This window comes from Arachis hypogaea, chromosome 9 (genome assembly GCF_003086295.3).
Source record: "Arachis hypogaea cultivar Tifrunner chromosome 9, arahy.Tifrunner.gnm2.J5K5, whole genome shotgun sequence".
Lineage (NCBI taxonomy): Eukaryota > Viridiplantae > Streptophyta > Magnoliopsida > Fabales > Fabaceae > Arachis > Arachis hypogaea.
In genome coordinates, this window is record NC_092044.1 from 3,747,653 (window position 1) to 3,769,652 (window position 22,000).

The window sequence follows — 22,000 nt, forward strand, 5'->3', positions numbered from 1 at the left end:
AATCCCATCTCGATCACATTCTCTTAGCTTGGAACAGCACATAAAGATTCCCCTCCAGGTCTTGTGCATGAAGAACTCCCTTCACTCATCATAGACGATCGCACCATCAACGGTCATGCGTTCAACCAGACATTTCGATCAAATAGGGCTCATCAGTCATGGTAACAGCATCGTTTTGAGGCACAAAGACTATTTTGTCCATTAACAATTTGTTTCCCATCTACATCATCAGGCAAAATGGAGAGCTTAGTCTCCAGCCCTCCAGGTCAGTATTTTTCGTTGTTATTTTGAGCTCCAATTTGATGAAGGGGTATAATTGTCACGCATTTTATAAAGTGAAAAATTTAAATGTATTTTCTAATTTTGAGAAACGACAATTTTTTTATTTAAAAAGGTTAGAGACCTATTTATCTTTTACTCTAAGTATAATAATCATAAAAACACTACAAGAGACGCGAGACTTAGCAGTCAAAGATTGTCGACTGTTGTCTCAAACTGCTGCAACTTCATTGAATTGATGCGGTTTCTGGTGCGTAATTAAGCCCCGCTCCAATTGTTCTGACCTGAGATAGTTTTGGGCATTCACCGCATCAAATAACCCTGGGAAGAGGGGTTTTGTTTCCGGTTTCCCTAAGATACCCAAAGAAAAATTTAGTAACCATAACACTTCAGTCTTTGGATCGAGAACCCCAGCAGCGCAAAGGTGAGTCAAGCACTGGTCTCCTCCTCTGCCGTCGTGGCTCTTCCCTCTGTCAATTCCAGCTTGCACATCCGCTTCATTGTTCTTTTCGGTCACCAGTCTCCTCCCTCAGCCGTGTAGCTCCCGTGCACGAAGGTAAAGTAGAAGGGGTCCGAGTCTTCTCCTTTCGTTTTCCATTTCTATCAGACAACTCCAAAACACACAAACTGAAAAGTGAAAGGTGAAAATAACAGAGCACAACCCCCAACCCCTTTCCCTTTCCTTCTCTCCCCCTCCATCCTTCGTGTTAGTCCAAAAAATTAATTAGGGCTTCATTGACAGAACACAATCAAGTATCAACCAAAGCCGCAGCACACACACCCTCTTCCTCTCCAAATACTTGTTCTCTTGCCCCAAATACCACTTTTAGGTTTTTAGTGAAGAAAAATAGCGAACAGGGAAGGGAGTGACCGCGGCGACAGATAAAGGGCGCGTGCCCGGCTGAAGAAATCGGCTGTGGCTCCGTGAACGACATGCGGCGACCGCGGTAACCGGAGGTGGCAGATCCTCTCCTTAGTTCCCTTGGTCTGTACTCTCCGTCTCTCTCTTCCTGTACATTTTGATTTTTTTTTCGGTATTAAAAGGATAAGTAAAGAAGCTGTTGTTGAACTTAGTTTTAGGGTTTTGGATTACTAGAATTGTGCTGATCTTTGCAATGAAATGGTAAAGCTGAACCTAGACTTGATGAAGTGAAGATGATGATTTGTGTGTGAGTTGAAACTAATTAATTAATTATGGGTAAATGGTTAGAGTCTGTTCCATAATGTGTCATCATATTTGATTAAATGCTTCCATTTTGCTTCATTTTGATATGATCACTTGATTTGGTTTGATTCACCTATTTATTACCACTTTGAGCTGAATTATTATTATTATTATTATTATTATTATTATTATTATTATTTGTTTAATTTTTGATCTTCTCTTCCAAAGTATGAAGTAGGATTCTGATTGTGAAATCGGCATGATATAATTGTGTTGTGTTGTTGAAGCATTACTACTAGTGTTTCTACATTCAGTTGTTCTCTTTTACCTTTTCTTTTCATGATCTCTTAATGGGCATGGTTTATAGTCTCGTGTGTTTATGAATTACTCAAATTTTAAAACCCAATTCTTGTTTGATCATATTTACAGTCACAGAGATCTCAAATTTCATCTACCATAATTGATTTTAAACCTGTAACTTTATAGAAATAACAAGTCTCTCAAGAAATACTAAACAATATTTGATACCAAACTAACTCCCAATAACAAAATAATATTCAGCATGAATTGATCTAAACTAACTCAATTGTATATGGACTTATGAAAATTATCTGACACATTTGTTATAAATATGCCAATGTTTCCTGCATCAGTTCTTTTCACTATTAATAACATTTTTTTTAATTGGAAAAATGAGTCAAAGGTGCTGTTGTACCGGAAATTTCTTAGTTCTGAATCTTGTTTTATTCATTGCATTATTTATTGCTTGTTTTTTTCACTAGAAACAAGTAATGTAACACTAACCATAATTTTTGTTCTATTTGTAAATTGAGGAATATTTTCTCTTAATTAAGGCTTGATATTTTGCAGGCCACTCCTGGGTTCAGGAAGGAGGTCTTGCCCCTGATAAACCGTTGGATTCTACTGTTTTATCTCGTCTCAAGCAATTCTCTGCGATGAACAAGTTAAAAAAGATTGCCATTTGAGTACGTACCCGATCCACTGGTTATATGATTTTTGTTCTATTCGTTTAATTTTTGAGCTCAAGAAACTATAGCATCTCTTTTCAACACTACAATTTTCATATAACATTAATGAAACAAACTCATGTAATGGATAGAAAAGCACAGTCATTTTAAACTGAAACTGTTGTAGCATTAGGCTGTAATATTGGTTTAATTTCAGAAAATTGATATCCTAGTTTAGTAACTGCGATTCTTTTTGTTCCTTGTTCTAGATTTGTATGTGTTATTTGGTATGACTTGCAATGTTGTCCCTTGACAGGTAATTGCTGAAAGTCTCTGAGGACGAAATTACAGGACTGAAAGAAATGTTCTCGATGATAGACACAGATAATAGTGGACAGATCACCCTTGAGGAACTGAAAAAGGGTTTGGAGAGAGTGGGTGCTAATCTTAAAGAATCTGAGCTTCTATGGTTAATGGAAGCAGTAAGTGCCTTGCATACTATCCAAATTGGCATTTCTATGTAGGCATGTTTCTTGCACTTATTAGTGTGTTGTTTAGTTCTGTAATTTTTTACAATTGTTTTAGTTGGAATTGGTTATGCTGTAAAATGATTCTTGATAGTTCCTCTATAAGTGATTTTGACATAAAGAAAAAAATTTTATTCTCCCAAAATCAATTAACTGACTCTGGTAGTTAGAAACCAAACATGTGTAAAATGGGGGAGATCAACTACTGGGGGATGAGGATCATTCTAGGTCCCCCAAACGGTGTTCCAACGATGCATTAATGGATTTATTTGTAACTGAATATACTTCCATTCTTTTGATCGGTAGTAAACTTGGCATTGTACTATTTTTGCACTATTGTGTGCAGCTTGTTATTATTATATTTGGTGTTTCATGTGATTTACCCTTTTAGCTTTCTCCTTTAAAATCCAGGTAGACGTTGGTAACAGTGGTACACCATAGATTATGGTGAATTTATAGCGGCAATGCTTCATCTAAACAAAATCCAGAAGGAGGATTGTCTATATGCTGCCTTCACTTATTTTGACCAAGATGGTAGTGGATACATTACAAAGGAAGAGCTTCAACAAGCTTGTGAAAAGTATGGAATTCTAGATGGTAACATAGATGATATAATACGCGAAGTTGATAAGGATAATGTAAGACATTGCATCATATTATTATTATTGTTATAAGGACTTGGAACTTATTTTATGTCAGCTCAATATTTAAGATAGAATTGGTACACAGCATTTTTTCCTCCTTAATAAACTTGAAATTATGTACTATTTTTCAGGATGGACGCATTAATTACAGTGAGTTTACTACAATGATGCAAGAAACTGACTTTGGCAAAATTGGTCTACCTAAAGCATGAGTAAAAATTGCTCCTATTTTTGTATTTGTCTTGATGTAGAATCAATATAATTGAGTAGTTTCATGAAGATAATTTTTTTTAATGTAGTTGTGCAAATTGTGGGGGTTATCAACCTCCGCAATATACATTTTTTTAAACTGCTTTCGACATTGCAGCGATATTTTTAAAAAGTTCATCTGCGAAACCGCCGCAAATTAATTATCTGATTTGCAGCGGTTGTACCAGCGGTTTTTTAAAACTGTCGCAAAATCAAATCTCCATCCCTTAATAGGCGACGCTTGTGGAACCACTGAAATTTCGTTTCGCGGTGATTAAAAACCGCCGCAAATTCCTAAAAAAGCCCGCCGCTATTCGACGTGTCTCTTGTAGTGATAAAGAGCCTAAGTGCGCTTTTTTATTTGAATCACTATCACTGGAATCCATTGTGAACGCATATCATAGCCAATTGGATCTTCAATAATCTTTGAAATTCGAAGAATAAAGAACTACCTACGAAGTAGTAGTTGGGGAATTGCATTGCCATCAACATCGATTAGGTTATAATCATCATCACCAGACAAGTATGGGAATTATTATTGTTCAATTGACCTGGATTTCGACATATATATGGGACACTACTATACTAGGCAAGTGGTAGTGTATGTATAACATTAATTTCTAATATTTATTGATAAATTTATTAATTGTTAAACTTTTTAAATGAGGCTGACTAGTTAAATGGGGGAAGAGAACAAGAACTGATCTAATTATATATTTGTACCCTTTAAGTTTAGTAAGTTTATCTAAAATGAGAAATTAATAACATAATAAAATAAGAGGTTAATAATTAATTTTGTGACTCAATTCATTGTAATTTACTAATTTTGGACTTATATATAGCCCCGTTTTCTAAAAAAAAATGGAACAAGCTCCTTCAAAGAAAAAGAATTAGTAAAATAGAAAGCACATACAATTAAAGTTATAAATTTAATAATAATTAATTAATTATTTTATTATTTTATCGATTTTTATTTTAGCTGATCTAAATTTTTAAGATACAAAGCAAATTGGATTTTCAAGTTGCAATAAGTAAGGACAATAATATGTGATCATCGTCGGATATATATAAAGCCAAGTCTCTGGTGGCTATGTCTATGGTAACTAGTGGTGGCTAAGGTTACACTTTTAACTTAAAAGTGTAACCTTTCACAAAGAAAAGCGTCACCTAATGGAAAAAAGTAAATTAGAAGATTTAAGAGAAGAAATAATTAAGTTATCAAAATTAATAGATCAAAAATTAATGATTTTAACTAATGTCAACTGTAATGACACCGAATTCTTAAAATCAATACAAAATGATTTTTCTCAAAATCTTTATTTTACTATAAGTTTTATTGAAGGACTTCAAAAACCTGAAAAAACTTATTTTTCACACAGAATTTCTAAAAAATGTTACCATGGAAATGATTCCCCACATCTATATCATACTTTTAACCCACAATTAAATTCTATAGTAGATATGCTTGAAGAAATATTAACATCCATAAAATTTCAAAGAAATAAGGAAAAAGAGAATCCCAAGGAAGAAAAATTTCAAAACATAATTAACATAACAGATTTAAAAGTAAAACCACCACTAAAATTATGAATATTGAAGAAAAATTAGAAGAAGTTACAATGCTTTTTAAACAATTAAAAATGGCTCAAGAAAATAATATTATGGAACATGGTTTTCAAATAGAGGAAGAATTAGTAAATTCTGAAAATATAGAAAATGAAGAACACATTCTAGATTATTCAAGTGACGAAGAACCAGCTATTCCAATACAAGTAAAGAATGAAGCTGGAACATCTAAGGATAATCAATCTCAATTTAAATGGGAAACAGGTTTTGATAATTATGCTTTTAAAAAAGGGTTTATAAATAAAGATTCAAAATATGCAAAAATACCATCAAAATACGTTCCTAAAATCCAGGAAATGAAAGGAGAAAGAATGCTCGATTTAGACTGCAAAAAGAACGAAAAAGAAATTTTCGAAAACTGGTTGAATTCCTTCTTATTAGAAGCCTTTACTAATCCAAAACTGGGTGAATTGTCTGGAAGGGACATTTGGAATTACATAGGGTTTCATACTAAAGGAACTATAAGAGATTATATGACATCAATAGAAAACCAAATAATAGAAGAATTAGAAACAAAAACAACAGCTTATGATAAGATATTATATATAATGATGATTCTATATAAAGAATTTTTTGGAAAAAATATTATATATCATAGACAAGAAGTCTATAATAAAGAATATCAAGAAGCAAAAAACCATTTAGCTAATATTCAGATATATGATTTATGTAATGTGGAGTCCTATATATGTGAATATAGAATACATTATTACAAATTAAAAGAAGAAGATAAAAATCATTATCTTAGTATGTACATAACAAAACTTCCATATCCTGCTAATGAATTTATAATGGGAAGATTTATAAGAGAAATAAATAGAGGAACAATTGAAAATAATTTTGGTGGAGCAACCTCTGCTATAAGAGAGGAAATAAAAGAACGTTGTATGCAAGAAGCAACTCAAAAAAGATTTGCAAATATAATCAGAATTTGCTGTCAGGATAATGAAGAGATACCTCAAAAATATGGTCTTAATAAAAATCTTCAAAGAAAAAGAAAATATCAATTTAGAAGAAGAAAATACTATCCAAACTGGAGAAAAAAGAGATATTTTAGAAAAGAAAATAACAATAAAAACAAAAGACAAAGAAATAACTATTGCCCGAATAAAAAAGAAAATTGTAAATGTTGGTATTGCCAAGAAGAAGGACACTACGCAAATGAATGCCCGAAAAAGAAGGATAAAAAGGATCTTACTAAACAAATAGAAATTGCTAAGTCTTGTTTCATGGAACCATTAGAAGAATCTGATGATAACTTAGACTATATTTTTGAATATGTCTCGGAAACAGACTCAGAGACTGAGTAATAATGCTACATTTATTACTATAAAAATAACAGAAAAGTTTATAAATGCTTTCATAGATTCTGGGGCAACACAATGCTTTGCTAGTTCAAGTATAAAACTTGATTGGAAAAAATTAAAGAAACCATTAAAAGTTAGAATAGTTGACAAATCAATACATAAAATTGACCAAAAAGCAGAGATGGTTGAAATTTTTATTCAAAATTATAGGTTCATTGTTCCATCTATATATATGTTAGATTCTGGAATGGATTTTATCATAGGAAATAACTTTTTAAAGCTATATCATCCATTCATTCAAGAATTAACATATATAGTTTTAAAAGCTCCACACGATTCTTTAATAAATCAAAAATCAAAACGTATAAAAATACCAACTACTACTATAGATAAGATCTTAAAGTTTAAAATATTTTCTATATTAGAAACATGTTATTTAAATCTATACTTTCAGATAAATATTCCAAAAAATAATCTTGAAATAAAGATAGAAGAACTCTTGGATGAAATTTGTGCTGAAAATCCTTTAGATATTAAAAATACAAATAACGAATTAGTAAGCATTAAATTAAAAGATCCCACAAAAGAGATAAATGTTCCAAATAAAATTCCTTATTCCGCGAGAGATAGAGAAGAGTTCTCATTAGAGTGTAAAGACCTTTTGGAAAAAGGAATTATAAGATTAAGTAAAAGTCCTCATGCGGCTCCAACTTTTTACGTTGAAAACAATAATGAAATTAAAAGGGAAAAACGAAGAATGGTAATAAACTATAAAAAAATGAATGAAGCAACTATTGGTGATGCTCATAAACTTCCAAGAAAAGATTCTATTTTAGAAAAAATCAAAGGAGCAACTTGGTTTTCATCTCTTGATGCAAAATCAGGATATTGGCAACTTCGTTTAGACAAAGAAACAAAGAAATTAACTGCTTTTACTTGCCCAACAAAGGAATCAACAAGTGTGTTGCTTTATGAATGGAATGTATTACCATTCGGATTAAAGCAAGCCCCAGGTATTTATCAAAGATTTATGGAAGAAAATCTAAAAGAGTTAAATGAATTTGTTTTAGTATACATTGATGATATACTAATTTTTACAAAACAGGATAAAGAAGATCATCTTCAAAAATTATTAATAGTTTTAGAAAGATGCAAGGAAAAAGGATTAGTTCTTAGTAAAAAGAAAGCAAGAATAGCAAAACAAGAAATAGAGTTCCTTGGATTAATTCTATCTACTCAAGGAAAGCTAAAACTTCAACCAAATATTCTAGAAAAGGTAAATTTATTTCCTAATAAAATAGAAGATAGAAAACAATTACAAAGATTTTTAGGGTGTATAAATTATATTTCTGATCAGGGATTTTTAAAGAATATAACAGAATACACTAAAAGCTTATTTCCAAAAATAATTACTAAAAAAGTATGGAAATGGGATGAAAAAGATAGCATACAAATTCAAAGAATTAAAGAATTATGTGAAAAACTTCCAGAACTTTATATTCCAGAAGAAAATGACTACTTAATAGTAGAAACAGATGCTTCAGACATAACCTGGTCAGGATGTCTAAAAGCTAAGAAAGCTATAAAAAGTTTGGAACAAGAAAAAGAATCACTAGATTCTAAATATCCCCCAAAGGAATTACTTTGCAGGTATATTTCAGGGACTTTTACTCCAACAGAACAGAGATATACTACTCATGAAAGGGAAACTCTAGCAGCAATTAAATCTCTTAAGAAATGGAAAATTGATTTACTACCCAAAGAATTTACATTAAGGACAGATTCAAGTTATTTAACAGGATTCATACGATATAATTTGAAAGTTGATTATAATCATGGACGATTGGTAAGATGGCAATTATTTTTGTTACAATATCCAATAAAAATTGAATATATTAAGGGTGACAAAAATGTTATTGCAGATACATTAACAAGAGAATGGAGTTCGTCTACAACGCATTAAATCAAGAAATTCAAAAATACGAACAAGAACTCGAAAAATGCAAGCATTGTCAGCAAATAAGGACACAGATCCAATCCCTCAAGAAGGCCATCGAAGCAATGAAATCAACACAACAACCAAAACCATCAGAGTTCAGCCAGCTAAGCGTGGTGGACAAATCAGGTGAGGAAAAAATTCCAGAAAATAAAACAATTGCTGAAATTATCAAAAAATCCACCCAAGATAAAAAATATTATGTAATTTATAATGGCCCCATGAAAGGAGTATATGATGCCTGAGAAAAAGCAGCACCATTTACACAGCAATCAAGGATAATTCATAAAGGAGGGTTTTTAACACTGGAAGAGGCAAAGGAATCTTTTAGAGAATATGAAGCTCTTCATCCAGAGCAAACCCTAAAAAGAGTAGATAAAGCTCCAATTCAAACCCAGAGAACATGGATAATAAGAAACATTCCTACAAGGGCTGAAATCAAGGAAAAGAAAAGGGTTTGTAGATCAAATCTCAGAGAAACCCTTAACATAGTCTTGAATTGGACTGCAGAAAAGAGGGCGATCTTGGGATATTATCCTATTGCCAAAGAACAGCTAACAAAGCTGGTTATATTTCCAGAGGCTTCCCCATCTGACACCTATCAGTTTTTCTAGTATGGATTAATTGATACAATCTTAATTTTTAATGATTTGAAAATTATTAGTGAGTTTCCTGCAGGATTTATTGATGCAGTAAAAAGATTTAAAAATATGATTGACAACGTAAATCCAAGGGATATATCCCTAAAATTTACTAATAGTCAACCTCTTTTTAATGAAGAAGAAGAATGCTTGGTTCCAGCACATCAAGTGATCTTCATGTCCGTCTTCCCAAGAAATTTTCAACCAATTGATCAAGTTCAAGATTTAACAATCTACAGTCATGAAGGAAGACTAGCTAGCACACTAGCAAGGGTCTTCGAAAGAACTCAAAAGATAACAAGGGAATCTCACACAAGAATCAATTATAAAAGCAGAAATACTTTGCTTGTGTCCAGTAAAAGGAATGAAATTGAAGAAAGAGAGATGAGACTCTTAGTGGAATTTGAATCAGCATTCTACAACTTATCTGGACTCTTAGAAAAGCTCCCCGAAGGGATAAAGAGGAATCTCTGCTATTTGATAAAAGACAGAGAAGACCACAAGTGCCAGCTATGTGTCTCAGAGTTATCTGAAGAAAGCATTAATAAAACGGAATCAACCCACATGATAAAGGAAGAAGACAACGCATCTGAAGGTCACATGATGAAAGAGGAGGACAGCACATCTGAAGCATCTCTCAACATTATTGCATAGTGACGTAAGCGCTTAGGTCATAGAGCACCAACAATGTAGCTGGTGCAAGATAATAAACAATAACGTAAGCAATGACGTCATAAGAAGGGTAAGGATGGGAATTGTCCATCAGACCCAACCATTATAAATAGGTTGCTTAGGCAATTGTAGAAGGCATCAAACAATAGAAAGCAGAAGGCTAAGAGTACTCATATGCTAGGAGAGCAAGGAGGAAGCGGCCGAGGCGATTCTATAGTTTGAAGAAGAATTCCCTTAGGAAATACCAATACTAAACTCCCCTCTGGAGTTAGTATCTACAATCTCCCCTCTGGAGATAAAAACATCTTATATAAAATATTCTAAATAAAGGAAGTTTTTCTCCAGATAGGTATGCCTTTATCTTAATCTCATAGTTATGAATTATTTAGAAAGTTTAGAATTAACGGAAGAATCTGATTATTATAGACTATCTGCCTTATTAGATAATGAAAAACAGGCTGTTCTAAAAACAGAATTAAATCTCAAATCAAATGAAAATTTTAATAAACAAAATCTTTTAAAAGAAGTTTTTAATAGAAAAAATATAATATACTATGGAAAAATTCAACTTGAAGCCCCTATAAAGATAAAATCTGCTAATGGAGAACTTGAAATAGCTCTGATAAATGATGAAGAATTGAGTAAACAGATTGAGAAAATTAAGGATCAACAAAAAAGATCTAAAATTGGATGGATTCATATTAGTACTATACAAGTCTTAATCAAATCTACATATATGAAAGGAATTAATTCACCAATAAGCTTAGCAATTTGTGACAAAAGAATTACTGATGACCCAATAGATCAAATAATTGGAATTGTTCATGAAAATTTGGCAAACGTAAATGTTAAATTCAATGCCCATCTTGGATATGCTATACCTTTATCAACTGAAAATCTTGGAAGATCTATAAGTTTGGCTTATAAATTTCACAGAAAGAATCTAATGGAACAAGACGAAGAACCATTTTCAATTACATATGCAATAAATTATGCTTTAACAAATAGCCATCATAGTATAATATTTAAAAACAGAGAAAGAATTTATGTCGATGAATTATTTCAGAAAATTGTAAAAATAGAAATACCAAAATATAAAGCTATTAAAAACCCAGTTCTTTTACTAAAAGAACCATCAGGAAAATTAGTTTCATCGAATTTTCAAATAAGAGAATCCAAAATTAATAGCCCTTTAAGTTTATCTAAGTTAAAAATTAAAGAAGAAAATTCTGAAATAAAAGAATTAACAAAAAAGGTCGAAAAATTAAATGAAACCCTAAACACTAAGTTATGACAATAAATAAAGAGAAAATATATGTAACCTATCAAGACAAGAAACAAGAGCTCTTTGAAAGAAAAAATCGGTTGAATTATTTACAGTTTTCTGAAATAAATCAAAGAGCATTTGAAACTCTAAAAATAATCTATGACAAATTGAAAGGAGAAGTTGAAGAGTTAGAAAAATTAATAGAATCTCTAGAAAATAATGATGAATCGATGATAGAATTTGCAGAAATTCTAAGATAACTAATGAAGTATACAAAGATTGAAAGACCAGAAAATAAAATAAAAAGAAAAAGTGCGAAAAAATTAAAAAGTAAAATAAAGGAATATAAAAGAGAATTAAATAATCTTCAATTCGAAATTAATGACCTTATAATAAAAAGGATAGAAATAAGAACAAATATAAACAAGTTGGAGCTAAACTTAAAAAATTTATAAATGTCTGGAACACCATATTATGATTTAAAAGAATTAAAGCTGTTAAAAGAAAAAATGGAGAATGAAATTGAAAAATTAAACAGATATTTAGAAACAGGAGAAAGTGAAGAAATAAAAGAAGTTATTGAGGATTTGAGAAATTATATTAAAGAAAAAGACAAACAGATAAAAGATTTTATATACAATAATCCATGCAAAAAAGAATATTATAAACTAAAACAAGATTGAAAAATTATGGTCAATACTTTTTATAAAGCACCTATACAAATAGAAATTTCGAAAAAGAAATTAAAAGAAAAATTCAAATTAAAAATTTGGTATCAGAGCCAAGTTAACGATTAAGGGTAACACATTCTCTTTAAACAACACTTTTAGTGATACGCTTTCAGTTACCAAATGTCCACAACTAATTGGTAAACTTCTTTGTAGTCACCATAGGTACAATAAGATAGTAGGTACCATAGAAGGCACCTATATATAATTATCTATATCTATATCGTTGGAGATGAAAACTAAGAAACTGAAATTGAGAGATGGAAATTGAAAGATAGAGACTAGATTAAGTTTCTGTGTTGTATTTAGTATAAAATATATTGGATTGAATTATGTTTTAGTATTATGTTTAATTTAAGATAAATATAGAGATTAAAGAGTAAATTTAAAATTTGAAAAGTTAAATAAGAATATTTTTAAAAAATAATATTATTAAAATTTCAGTTTCTATGGTAACAAATTTTAGTTTCTTGTATTCCTATTTTCTAGAGATATTAAAATGACTAAAATTTTAAATTTTAGAATTGAAATTTTAATTACGGTATCTAATTATCAAATATAACACTGAATCCTAATTCTTTAATCTCAATCTCGATTTTTAAAAGCAAACGCCACCTTAGATCCAAGAATATTTGGCATATGTCTGACCGAGCTACAATATAATTGGTGAAGTGCAAGACAACAATAATCTCCAAAATTATTTACGATTTCATAAAAGTTTTTTTTAAAGCAAACATGAATTCATATAGGTTTATTTTTGTCTATTAAAATTCTATTTTTATTTAAAAAATAAAATAATAAATATTGAACTCTAATTAATAATAAAAATTTTAATATTATCTTATAAAATAATCTCTCTTGAAAACTTAACCGATTAAATAGAGATACATAAATACATATATCAAATCTATTGAGTAATTCCTCTTTCAACTATAGTTATAACATACTCAAGTACGTGAACAAGTTTAAAAATACATTCAATATCTTGTACAAGTTTACATCTAGAGATAATATATATAAGTAATAATAAACCCTAAACTATAAAGTACATCGTCCCAAAAGCTTTAGCTGATAGAAAAAGATAACACTAATGATTATATTTTTAATACTTTTTAAATTTCTATTGTACACATTGTACAAATATTTCATTGGCTCCCTATACTTTCTCTTGTTGTTATTACCTGGCCTTCCTACAAGAGAAAATTCTGTTTCAAGTTGCATGGACATGTGAGGTGCAATGCTAACCATTTTCAAGAAATAGGAAATCCTTTAGGTCTAAAAGGACTTGACTTATGTCTGGTCTTTGAGCTGAAACTCTTGTGCAACACAAGGCAATCTCAAAAACTTTCCTTAAAGAGTCAACATTAAAGTCTCCTTGTTGCAACAACCTTGAATCAACAATGTTTTGAATATCATCACCTCTTTCAACTATGGGCCTAACCCATTCAAGTATGTGAATGGCACCATCATCTCTTACTATTATTGCAGCTTCACCCGTCATCAATTCAAGCAGAATTATTCCCAAGCTATAAACGTCGCTCTTTTTATTCAAGTATCCAACCCTATGAAACCTATTTAATTATATCAACAAACAATTATAAACAATTTAAGTGACTATTAACATATATACATATAATTAATAAATCTAACCATGGTTATTGTACACTTTCTTATATATGTATTATTATATAACATTAATAGGTCTATTTTATATATTTTTAACAAATAAAATAATTACATCTTTTATTAATTACATATTTTATATAACATTTTATATAATTCCAATACAAAATTTGTTTTCTAGTGCTCGTTCTCACATTTTTAACAATTAATACAATTTATAGTTGAAGTTTATTAGACAAAAAATTAAACTTTGGGAACACGTATTAAACATATTCTATTATTTAACTATTTATCAATGTTTATGTTCTATAAAAGTAGAAATTAAATAATGCGATAAATTAATTATTTAGAATCTAATTTAATTAATTATATATGATATTTTTATATTCAAATAAAATATTTAAGAAGACTCATTTTATGCATTATCAAACCATAATTCACTACAAGGTAATTTATTCTCTAATTTTTAAATTCAAAAAATACCGAACAATTGTCTAAATAAAATACTTCTTAGCTAGACAAATTAGGTATTGGTAGGGCTGGAAATGAGTCAAGTCAGCTCATGAGTCAGTTTGAACTCGACTCATTAATAGCTCGATAAGCTAAACTCGTAAGGTGATGAGCCGAGTTTGAACTTGGAATTGAGCTCATAAATTAAATTAATCGAGCTTGAGTTTGGATAAATTCAGCTCATTAGCTTAGCTTGTGAGCTAGCTCGCTCAATTATATATATAATATTAAAAGTATAGATAAATACGTATAGGATATGCGTATTAATAATTTAATATATATATATATATACATAAAATAGTAATATATAATTTTATATATATATATATATATTCATATTCTTAATTATTTAAAATTTTATAGTCATTTTTTATATATAATTTTGATGTAAGACATAAATAAAAAATTTATAATTGATAGATAGATAATATATAAAATTTATCTTTTTTAAATATTTTTTAATATATATGAGTTATAATTTATTGATATAGAATTATAGATTATGTTCCTATTATTTGAGCCAACTCATGAGCTTTCGTTGAGTCGATCTTGAATTTATGAAATAAGTTTGATTGTTAATGAGTTAAGTCGTGAGCCAAATTTAATTTTCGTAAGCTAAATTTAAACTTAGTCTAACTTGTCTGACTTCCAACCCTAGGTATTTAATAAAAATCATATAACTAAATGGTGACAAAATTCAGTAGAGTTAATTAAATTACTTGATTAAATATATAGTCACATAATTAACTATCTAACTCCCATGAGTTTGATGAAATTTAAGTGTGAGCAAATGATTGGAATTTGTTTTTAATTAATTTCTTCATCACTTTAATTATTGTATTAACTATTAAGTATTGCTTACTCTGGATCAATGTAGCCTGGTGTGCCAGCAGGGCGAGTTGATATGTGAGAATCATCATCATTAGGAAAAGCTCTACTAAGACCAAAATCAGATATCTTGGCATGATTCCACTTATCTAGTAATATGTTTGAAGTCTTCAAATCTCTATGTACAATAGCTGTCTTACAACCATTATGCAAATAATCTAGTCCTGAAAGTTCATAACAAATTCACACGTGTAACAAACATTATGAACCATGACAACTAATAAAAATGTAATAATGTTATATATATATAGTTGAAAAACACATACCATTCGCCACATCAATTGCAATATTAAGTCTCTCATCCCACTTCAACACATTTGGATGTTGCTCTGCACATGGAATAGGAATGACTTAAATAAAAATGTAAGGCAACGTTTTATTGTAGTTTTTAATTAATATTTAGGTTAAGTATAAATTTTATTTCTAATGTTTAAAGCGTTTTATTTTTATCTTAAATATCTTATTTTGTTTTATTTTTTTGACAAAGTAAAAAATTTTCTTTTAAAAATATTATTTTTTTTGTTATGATTTTTTTAAGGTTAAATTATACAGTTAGTCTCTACACTTTAAAAATTTATAACTGAGTTCCTAAAGAGAATTAAAATTTGTAATTTAGTCTTTATTACCAGTCAAAAAGTGTTGATTTAATAGAATATTCTCAAAATATACTGAGAATATTTTGTTAAAATAAAGAATATGTTGAGAATATTCTGTTAAATCAAACTTTTTTTAACGACGAAAATTAAATTACAAATTTTAATTCTCTTTAAGGATTCAATTATAAACTTTTAAAGTGTAAAGACTAATTTATAATTTTACTAAAAGTGTAAAGACCAATTGTGTAATTTAACTTTTTTTAAGTAGCAACAAAAATTGTAGTCCTAGTTGGTATAGTAGTAGTTGTAATAATTTGAAAGTAAAAATAATATAATAAAAAAAGATAATAATATAAAAAATATTTTTAGAAAAAAAGATAGTTTCGATCATAAAACTAAAATAAAATGAAATAAAATATTTGAGATAAAAAATTATAATGTTTTAAATATTAAAAACAAAACTAAAATTTAATCAAAATGTTAGAGACTAAAACTGATATTTTATCCAAACAATGTACAAGAAAACATTATAAAATGAAATTAAAGCATATGCATATGCACGTTATATCTTATAACAAAGAAAAAATGGTTATTATTGTTCCACTTGGATGAAGTATGTACTTGATAAATGTCGATGGAGATTTCCATTTGCCATGTATTCATAAATCAATGCTTTAATCTCTCCTTCATCACAATAGCCAACGAGGGACACCAAGTTCCTATGACGAATACTCCTATGGAGTTCTACCTGCATTTCAAAATTAAAATACATTTTGAGATTATTCATGAAAATATTTTTTTTTCAAGATATATAAGACTCAAATAATTTGTTCTTGAAATTTTATGTGATAACTACTTTGGATCTTTGAATCCTAAAAACAATAGTTCTTCGTGAATAAAGTTAATCCTTAGCTTCTATTATATTATTAATCTAGTTAATAGAAAATACTTATATGCATAGTTAATAGTGAGTTTGGATTGATTTTTTTAAAAAAGTATTTATTTATTTTTATTTTAAAAAAATTAATAAATAAAAGTTATTTCATATTTAATAAGACTTTTTGAAAAGTGTTTTCAGATATTTAAAAGGTAAGGTATTGGTTATTTATAAAAAATATTTTAAAAAAATATATATTTAAATATATTTAAAATTTAATAAAAATATTTTATTTTTTATAAAAAATATTATTTTACTCAAATAAATTAATTAAAACCAACACTAAATGTAATTGTAGGTTTTGATAGCTCACATAACACAAAAAAATGTTGAACTTAATTTGTTTTGTAGGGTTACTTTGAAAATTTTATTAAAAAATCAATAAAAAAAATTAGGATTTAGATATTTTTATCGTACGAAATCTATTTTTTATAGGTACAACGTTAATTTTTTTAATTTATAGATACTTTTGTCAGCATTCGTAAACTTCATGATTACTTTTGATAGTTTTTTCATAACAAAAATATCAACTTAATTAATGTTTATAAAACTCATAAACCAAATAAACCTGGATTGTTGTTATTTTGCTCAATTTTAACAGGAGTTAATAAACTAACCTCTGATTGGAATTCTTTGAAGCCTTGTGTGGAAGATACCGAAAGCAATTTGACGGCAGCTTGAGTGTGATCTTGTAGAACGCCAAGATAAACTTTTCCAAATCCTCCTTCTCCAATTATTGTTTTTAAGTTATCAGTAATATTCAGAATCTCACTATAACTGAATGCTTTTTGTTTTGACTCCAAACATACTTCTTTTCTACAATCCAACTTGTCTTTGGTGGGAATATGTAGAGTTGGACCTTTTAATGTACAATGACATAATATAAATATGAAAAAAAAATGTAACGTAAGAACTCAATTAAAAAAAATATATAAATTTAATTGAAAATTTGATAAAATTATAAAAATCAATAAAATAATTAAACCTAAAATTTATAATATAATTATTGTAGATAATCTAGCAAGGATTATTTATTTTGAAGTTTCTTAACCAAAAAGTAAAACTAAACCTTTTAAATATGTAAAGTATAATTTTGAAAACAAAATTGTCAAACTTGAATATGATTTTTTGATGAATATTAAAAACAAAAAATATATTTTATCCAAATAAATATAATTCCAAACATATATATGTAATACACATCAAAATATAAACATGCAAATTGAATATTATTTCATTGCAACAATATCATTTGTTATTAACTACTATAAAGGAGGATTTGATCTTACCTTTCTGTCTTCTTTTTGATATCCAAAATCCAAGGACAATGAAAAGGATGACAATTAAAGCTGGAAATGATGCAATAAGTGGTACAAAAAAGTTCTTCTTATTGCATGAATATTTCTTACATAGATTAGGATTATCAGCCACACTGAAAAGGGATTTCAGGGGTGCCATGACTTTAGTTATTACATATATACATAAATTACTAACCAACTTAGAAAGGGTAACCCATAAATTATAAAAAGTACCTTAATTGCAAAGACTTATTATCTGCCTTCTTCAATAGAGCCTCAGGAATTAAACCTGAAAGCTTGTTCTTAGTTAAATTACTGCAAAGATAATGAGATACAATTTAATCTCACTTATAAGGTCCATATATAAATCTTTTTTTTCTTAAATATAAATTATTTTTATATTTTTTGAAATTTATCAAATTATAATAAAGATTAAAAAGCCAAAAATTTATGTAACTTTTTATTTTTTTAAAATTTTATAAAGGACTTTCTTAGGTAGATAATAGCTTTTGTGAACAATAGGTTCTAAAATTAACCCAATAAAATAAAAATACACTGCACTTTCAAATTATTCATCTAAATCTTAATTAGAATAATCATCCGCATACCAAATGAATTGAATATCTGATATATCCATTGTTCACGTTATTTAATATTTTTATTATCTACTGTATATATATTTTTTTTATAAACTTACAGAACTTTTAATTTCGGCAACTCTGCTAAAAATTCAGGCACAGGTCCTTCCAACTCATTGTCAGACAAATCCCTGAAACATATATAGTAATACTTTAATTTGTGAGAAAAATAAGTAACTTATTCCCCCAAAACTTGCTTCTGTATACATAAGAGAATTCTAGTTCTATACTCACAAAAATTCTAGTTCTGTAAAATATGAGAACGAAATATTTATCTGCCCACTCAATTTGCTTGACCTGAGGTTCCTGCATGCTCGTGATTTACAATTTATTGGTAATAAATTAAAAAAAAGTGCAAATATTAAATTTACATATAAATTTATACATGGAAATTAAACAAACTTTCATTATATATCTTGTATATTTCTCAAAGCTAATAAGCTTAGAACTCACAAAGATTTGATCCTTGCATTTTTGTGTGAGGTACAATTGAGACCCTCCCATGTAAACTGTGTAGGACGACATGGATCACCTTGCCAATTCAACTTTGTAATTTGGTAAGCGCTTTTTATGTCCTCTATTGCACACACTAAATGCAATACATACAATAAATATATACATAAATAGAATTCACGCAATGGTGGTAAAAAATATTAATATTAGGACAAATTATTTCGGTTAGATTTTATTTATGATTATGTTCAAAATGTCTTATTTTTATATTATTTCATTCTATTTTTGTTCTCTAATTAAAATTATTTTTTTAAATAATAATAATAATAAATATTATTATTATTATTATTATTATTATTATTATTATTATTATTATTATTATTATTATTTCACTCCTGTAAGTATTGGAATTATGATTTTATTTATTTTTGTTCTTATCTAAAAAAAATCACAAGAAAAAAAGTTTAAATAAATAATAAAAATAAAATAAAATAAAATATTTAAAATATTAGACATAAGATTAAGATTTAACTTAAATATTATGATTAAAATAATACTGTTATTATAATTAAATACATATGTAAAAAAATAAAAAATATAATAAAAAAATTAGTTAAAATAAGAATCAGAATTTAATAATTTATCTTATTTAATATTTATTGGTTATTGTTAAAATTTATGAATATTAAATAAAATAAATTTAAACTTTTTTTGGATTTTCTAACATTATAAAAAAAATAAAAAAATTTACTCAATGTAATTTCATACCGTCTTTTGCGTCAGTTGGGAAATCAATCTCCGGTACGAACCGATAGATCTCAAGGGCGTTGAGGATTGGGGGAGCTTCTGATCCTGAAGTTGCACTAATGCTAACATTAATATCACCATGTGCTGTATATGCAGAACTAACAGTGACTGGTTTCAAGTATTCAAGAACCAACGGTTCTGAGAGAATGCTTTGCGAGTTAAGGGTGATGTCAATTATTCTTTTTTTTCCAACCCCAAGTTGCTCAATTTCAGCAAAGTGGAAGTATGTATAATACCCGCTAGAGTTTTCAACTTCGATTCCAAGCACACTGCTATAACTAAATTCCAAGGCATCAGAAACAATCTGTGATGTTGCAACACTCCTCATTACTTTGGACGGTACTTTATAAGAATCTGATTTATTGCTTCCAATATCAATGGCGGTTGAGTAGTTATCTAATTCCAAGCTTTGCCAACTATCTACATCGCGATCATAACGCCAAATCCGGTCATACACATCATCTTTGTACCTAACAAATTTTTCACAAACAACATGGTTGTCATTAGAACTTCAAGCTCGTCAAATTACTAGTTTATTAGTTTACGGGTTCAACCAATAAATGACTGTTTAAATTTTTTAAGGTGAAAATTTATGTGCAGTCAACTTCACATGAAGTTGATGGTTAAGAGCCGTTAGATGAAAATTTAGTCAAATCATTCAAATCATCTAACCGTTCTCAACTATCAACTTTACATAAAGTCGACTTCACTTGAGGCATTGATTACCTGACATACTCAGGTGCATCAAGGGAGGCGATGTCAGTCCGTAAATACAACAGTAGCGGTGAATTGGTGGTCGAGTTGAGAGCATAAACAGAGCTACTCAAAGGGCGTAGTTCCAAAGAAGAAATGCAAGGAGTGGATTGGCCAGTTTTTACAAGACAAATTTGTATGGAGTCACTGGTGTGAGTGTATATAATCTCAGTGAAAGACCAATAAGACTCAGAATCAAGACTCACTGTGTCCCACAGATTCACTCCAAGATGAATATCAAATGTCATGTTTTGATTTTTGCCATCATAGTTGTTATATATGAATATCGCCCTAATTAGATACCTTTGTTGTTGTGGCACTCTCGTCAGAGTGTAGCAGTTTCTCACTCCTTCGGGAAAGCATCTCGCCGTTCTCGACGCTTTCCCAAAGTATGGATCGTTTAAATTCGAACTCCCTGCTACTTTCCAATTCTCTCCTGTTTCTACAAATTTTTTATCGCTCTCGTACCAAATTCCAGTTCCTTTGTCCAAGTATTCTCTGTTCGATCCACAATCAATCGTGATGAACCCTACCAAGTATGAACGTAATGTGTTAGGATATAATTATTTATATACAACTGTATATATATCTTTAGAATAAATAGTCTTATAATTTAGTTGATCTTCATAATTAACTAAGAAAATGCTATTTAATTATTACGATGATGATCTCAAGCATTATAAAGTCTCGAGACCTGGAGCATTAGCAGCTACTGCTCCTTTAACGAGTATAAAGGAAGCACATAAGCTGAAAACCAGAATCCAGTGTATTATTGCTCTCTCCATGCTTGAGCACAATAATGCGCCAATAAGAACCATAGAATTTGCAAGTCAGGCCGGCCAGAAGTTGGTGATCGATTTCAACTAAACTAGACCGGGCGCCATATATATATAGCCACAAATTAAGAAAATATCTACTCATATATAAGAATAAGAGTAAATATCTGTTATAAGGTTCATTGCCATTTTGAATTTGGGAGAGTGTTGACCACGAAATAGTCCAAGTCGTCTACGAAGAAATTAAGGAAGTGGGTGGCAGTCGTGATCATCATTAATTAATAGTGATCTACATACTATTAGAGTATAAATATCTCGATGAAACTAGCATACAGATTGCAGATGTAAGTTTCTTTCGTCATAAATTTATTTGCCCCTCTATTTCATTCGTGGTCAACCTAACGGTAGACCGTAGACATTAATATGCGTGTGAAAGCTACTGCTACTCCAACAGATTTAATTTATAGAGCTTCTTTAAAGTTCTATAAATTAAAGTCCTTTTTGAAATGATTACCGGAAATAAAATTCTTTTTCAGGTATTAGCCTTTTTAGACTTATAACAAATTTTAAGAAGCTAAATTAAATTAGTATGTTCAAAATTACTAAATTAGTCATTTTAATATGTTTATTTTACTGTAGCTATGATGGTTGT

At 29.0% G+C, this 22,000-nt stretch overlaps 1 protein-coding gene and 1 pseudogene across 1 annotated transcript; one reads left to right on the forward strand and one right to left on the reverse strand.

Moving 5' to 3' along the window:
• The first annotated feature begins 456 nt into the window (after nucleotides 1-456).
• Nucleotides 457-3,874, forward strand: LOC112709982 (calcium-dependent protein kinase 20-like; annotated as a pseudogene).
• A 9,151-nt stretch (nucleotides 3,875-13,025) lies between these two features.
• On the reverse strand, nucleotides 13,026-21,463 carry LOC112712806 (receptor-like protein kinase At3g21340). Its single transcript, XM_072202294.1, has 13 exons — nucleotides 21,267-21,463; nucleotides 20,546-21,101; nucleotides 19,781-20,289; nucleotides 19,013-19,148; nucleotides 18,794-18,865; nucleotides 18,619-18,690; nucleotides 18,156-18,236; nucleotides 17,913-18,055; nucleotides 17,241-17,482; nucleotides 16,308-16,434; nucleotides 15,357-15,419; nucleotides 15,065-15,254; nucleotides 13,026-13,640 (listed from the first exon to the last, which is right to left on the reverse strand). Exons 1-13 carry the CDS (start codon nucleotides 21,388-21,390, stop codon nucleotides 13,310-13,312), a joined length of 2,646 nt encoding a protein of 881 aa, XP_072058395.1. The 5' UTR covers nucleotides 21,391-21,463; the 3' UTR covers nucleotides 13,026-13,309.
• Nucleotides 21,464-22,000: the final 537 nt, after the last annotated feature.

Coding starts and splice junctions, on each gene's coding strand:
- LOC112712806 (XM_072202294.1), bottom strand. CDS start 21,390: ATGGTTCTTATTGGCGCATTATTGTGCTCAAGCATGGAGAGAGCAATA. Junction 18,691..18,793: donor TTTACAGAACTAGAATTTTT/GTGAGTATAGAA, acceptor TATATGTTTCAG/GGATTTGTCTGACAATGAGT. Junction 15,255..15,356: donor TGCAATTGATGTGGCGAATG/GTATGTGTTTTT, acceptor ATGAACTTTCAG/GACTAGATTATTTGCATAAT.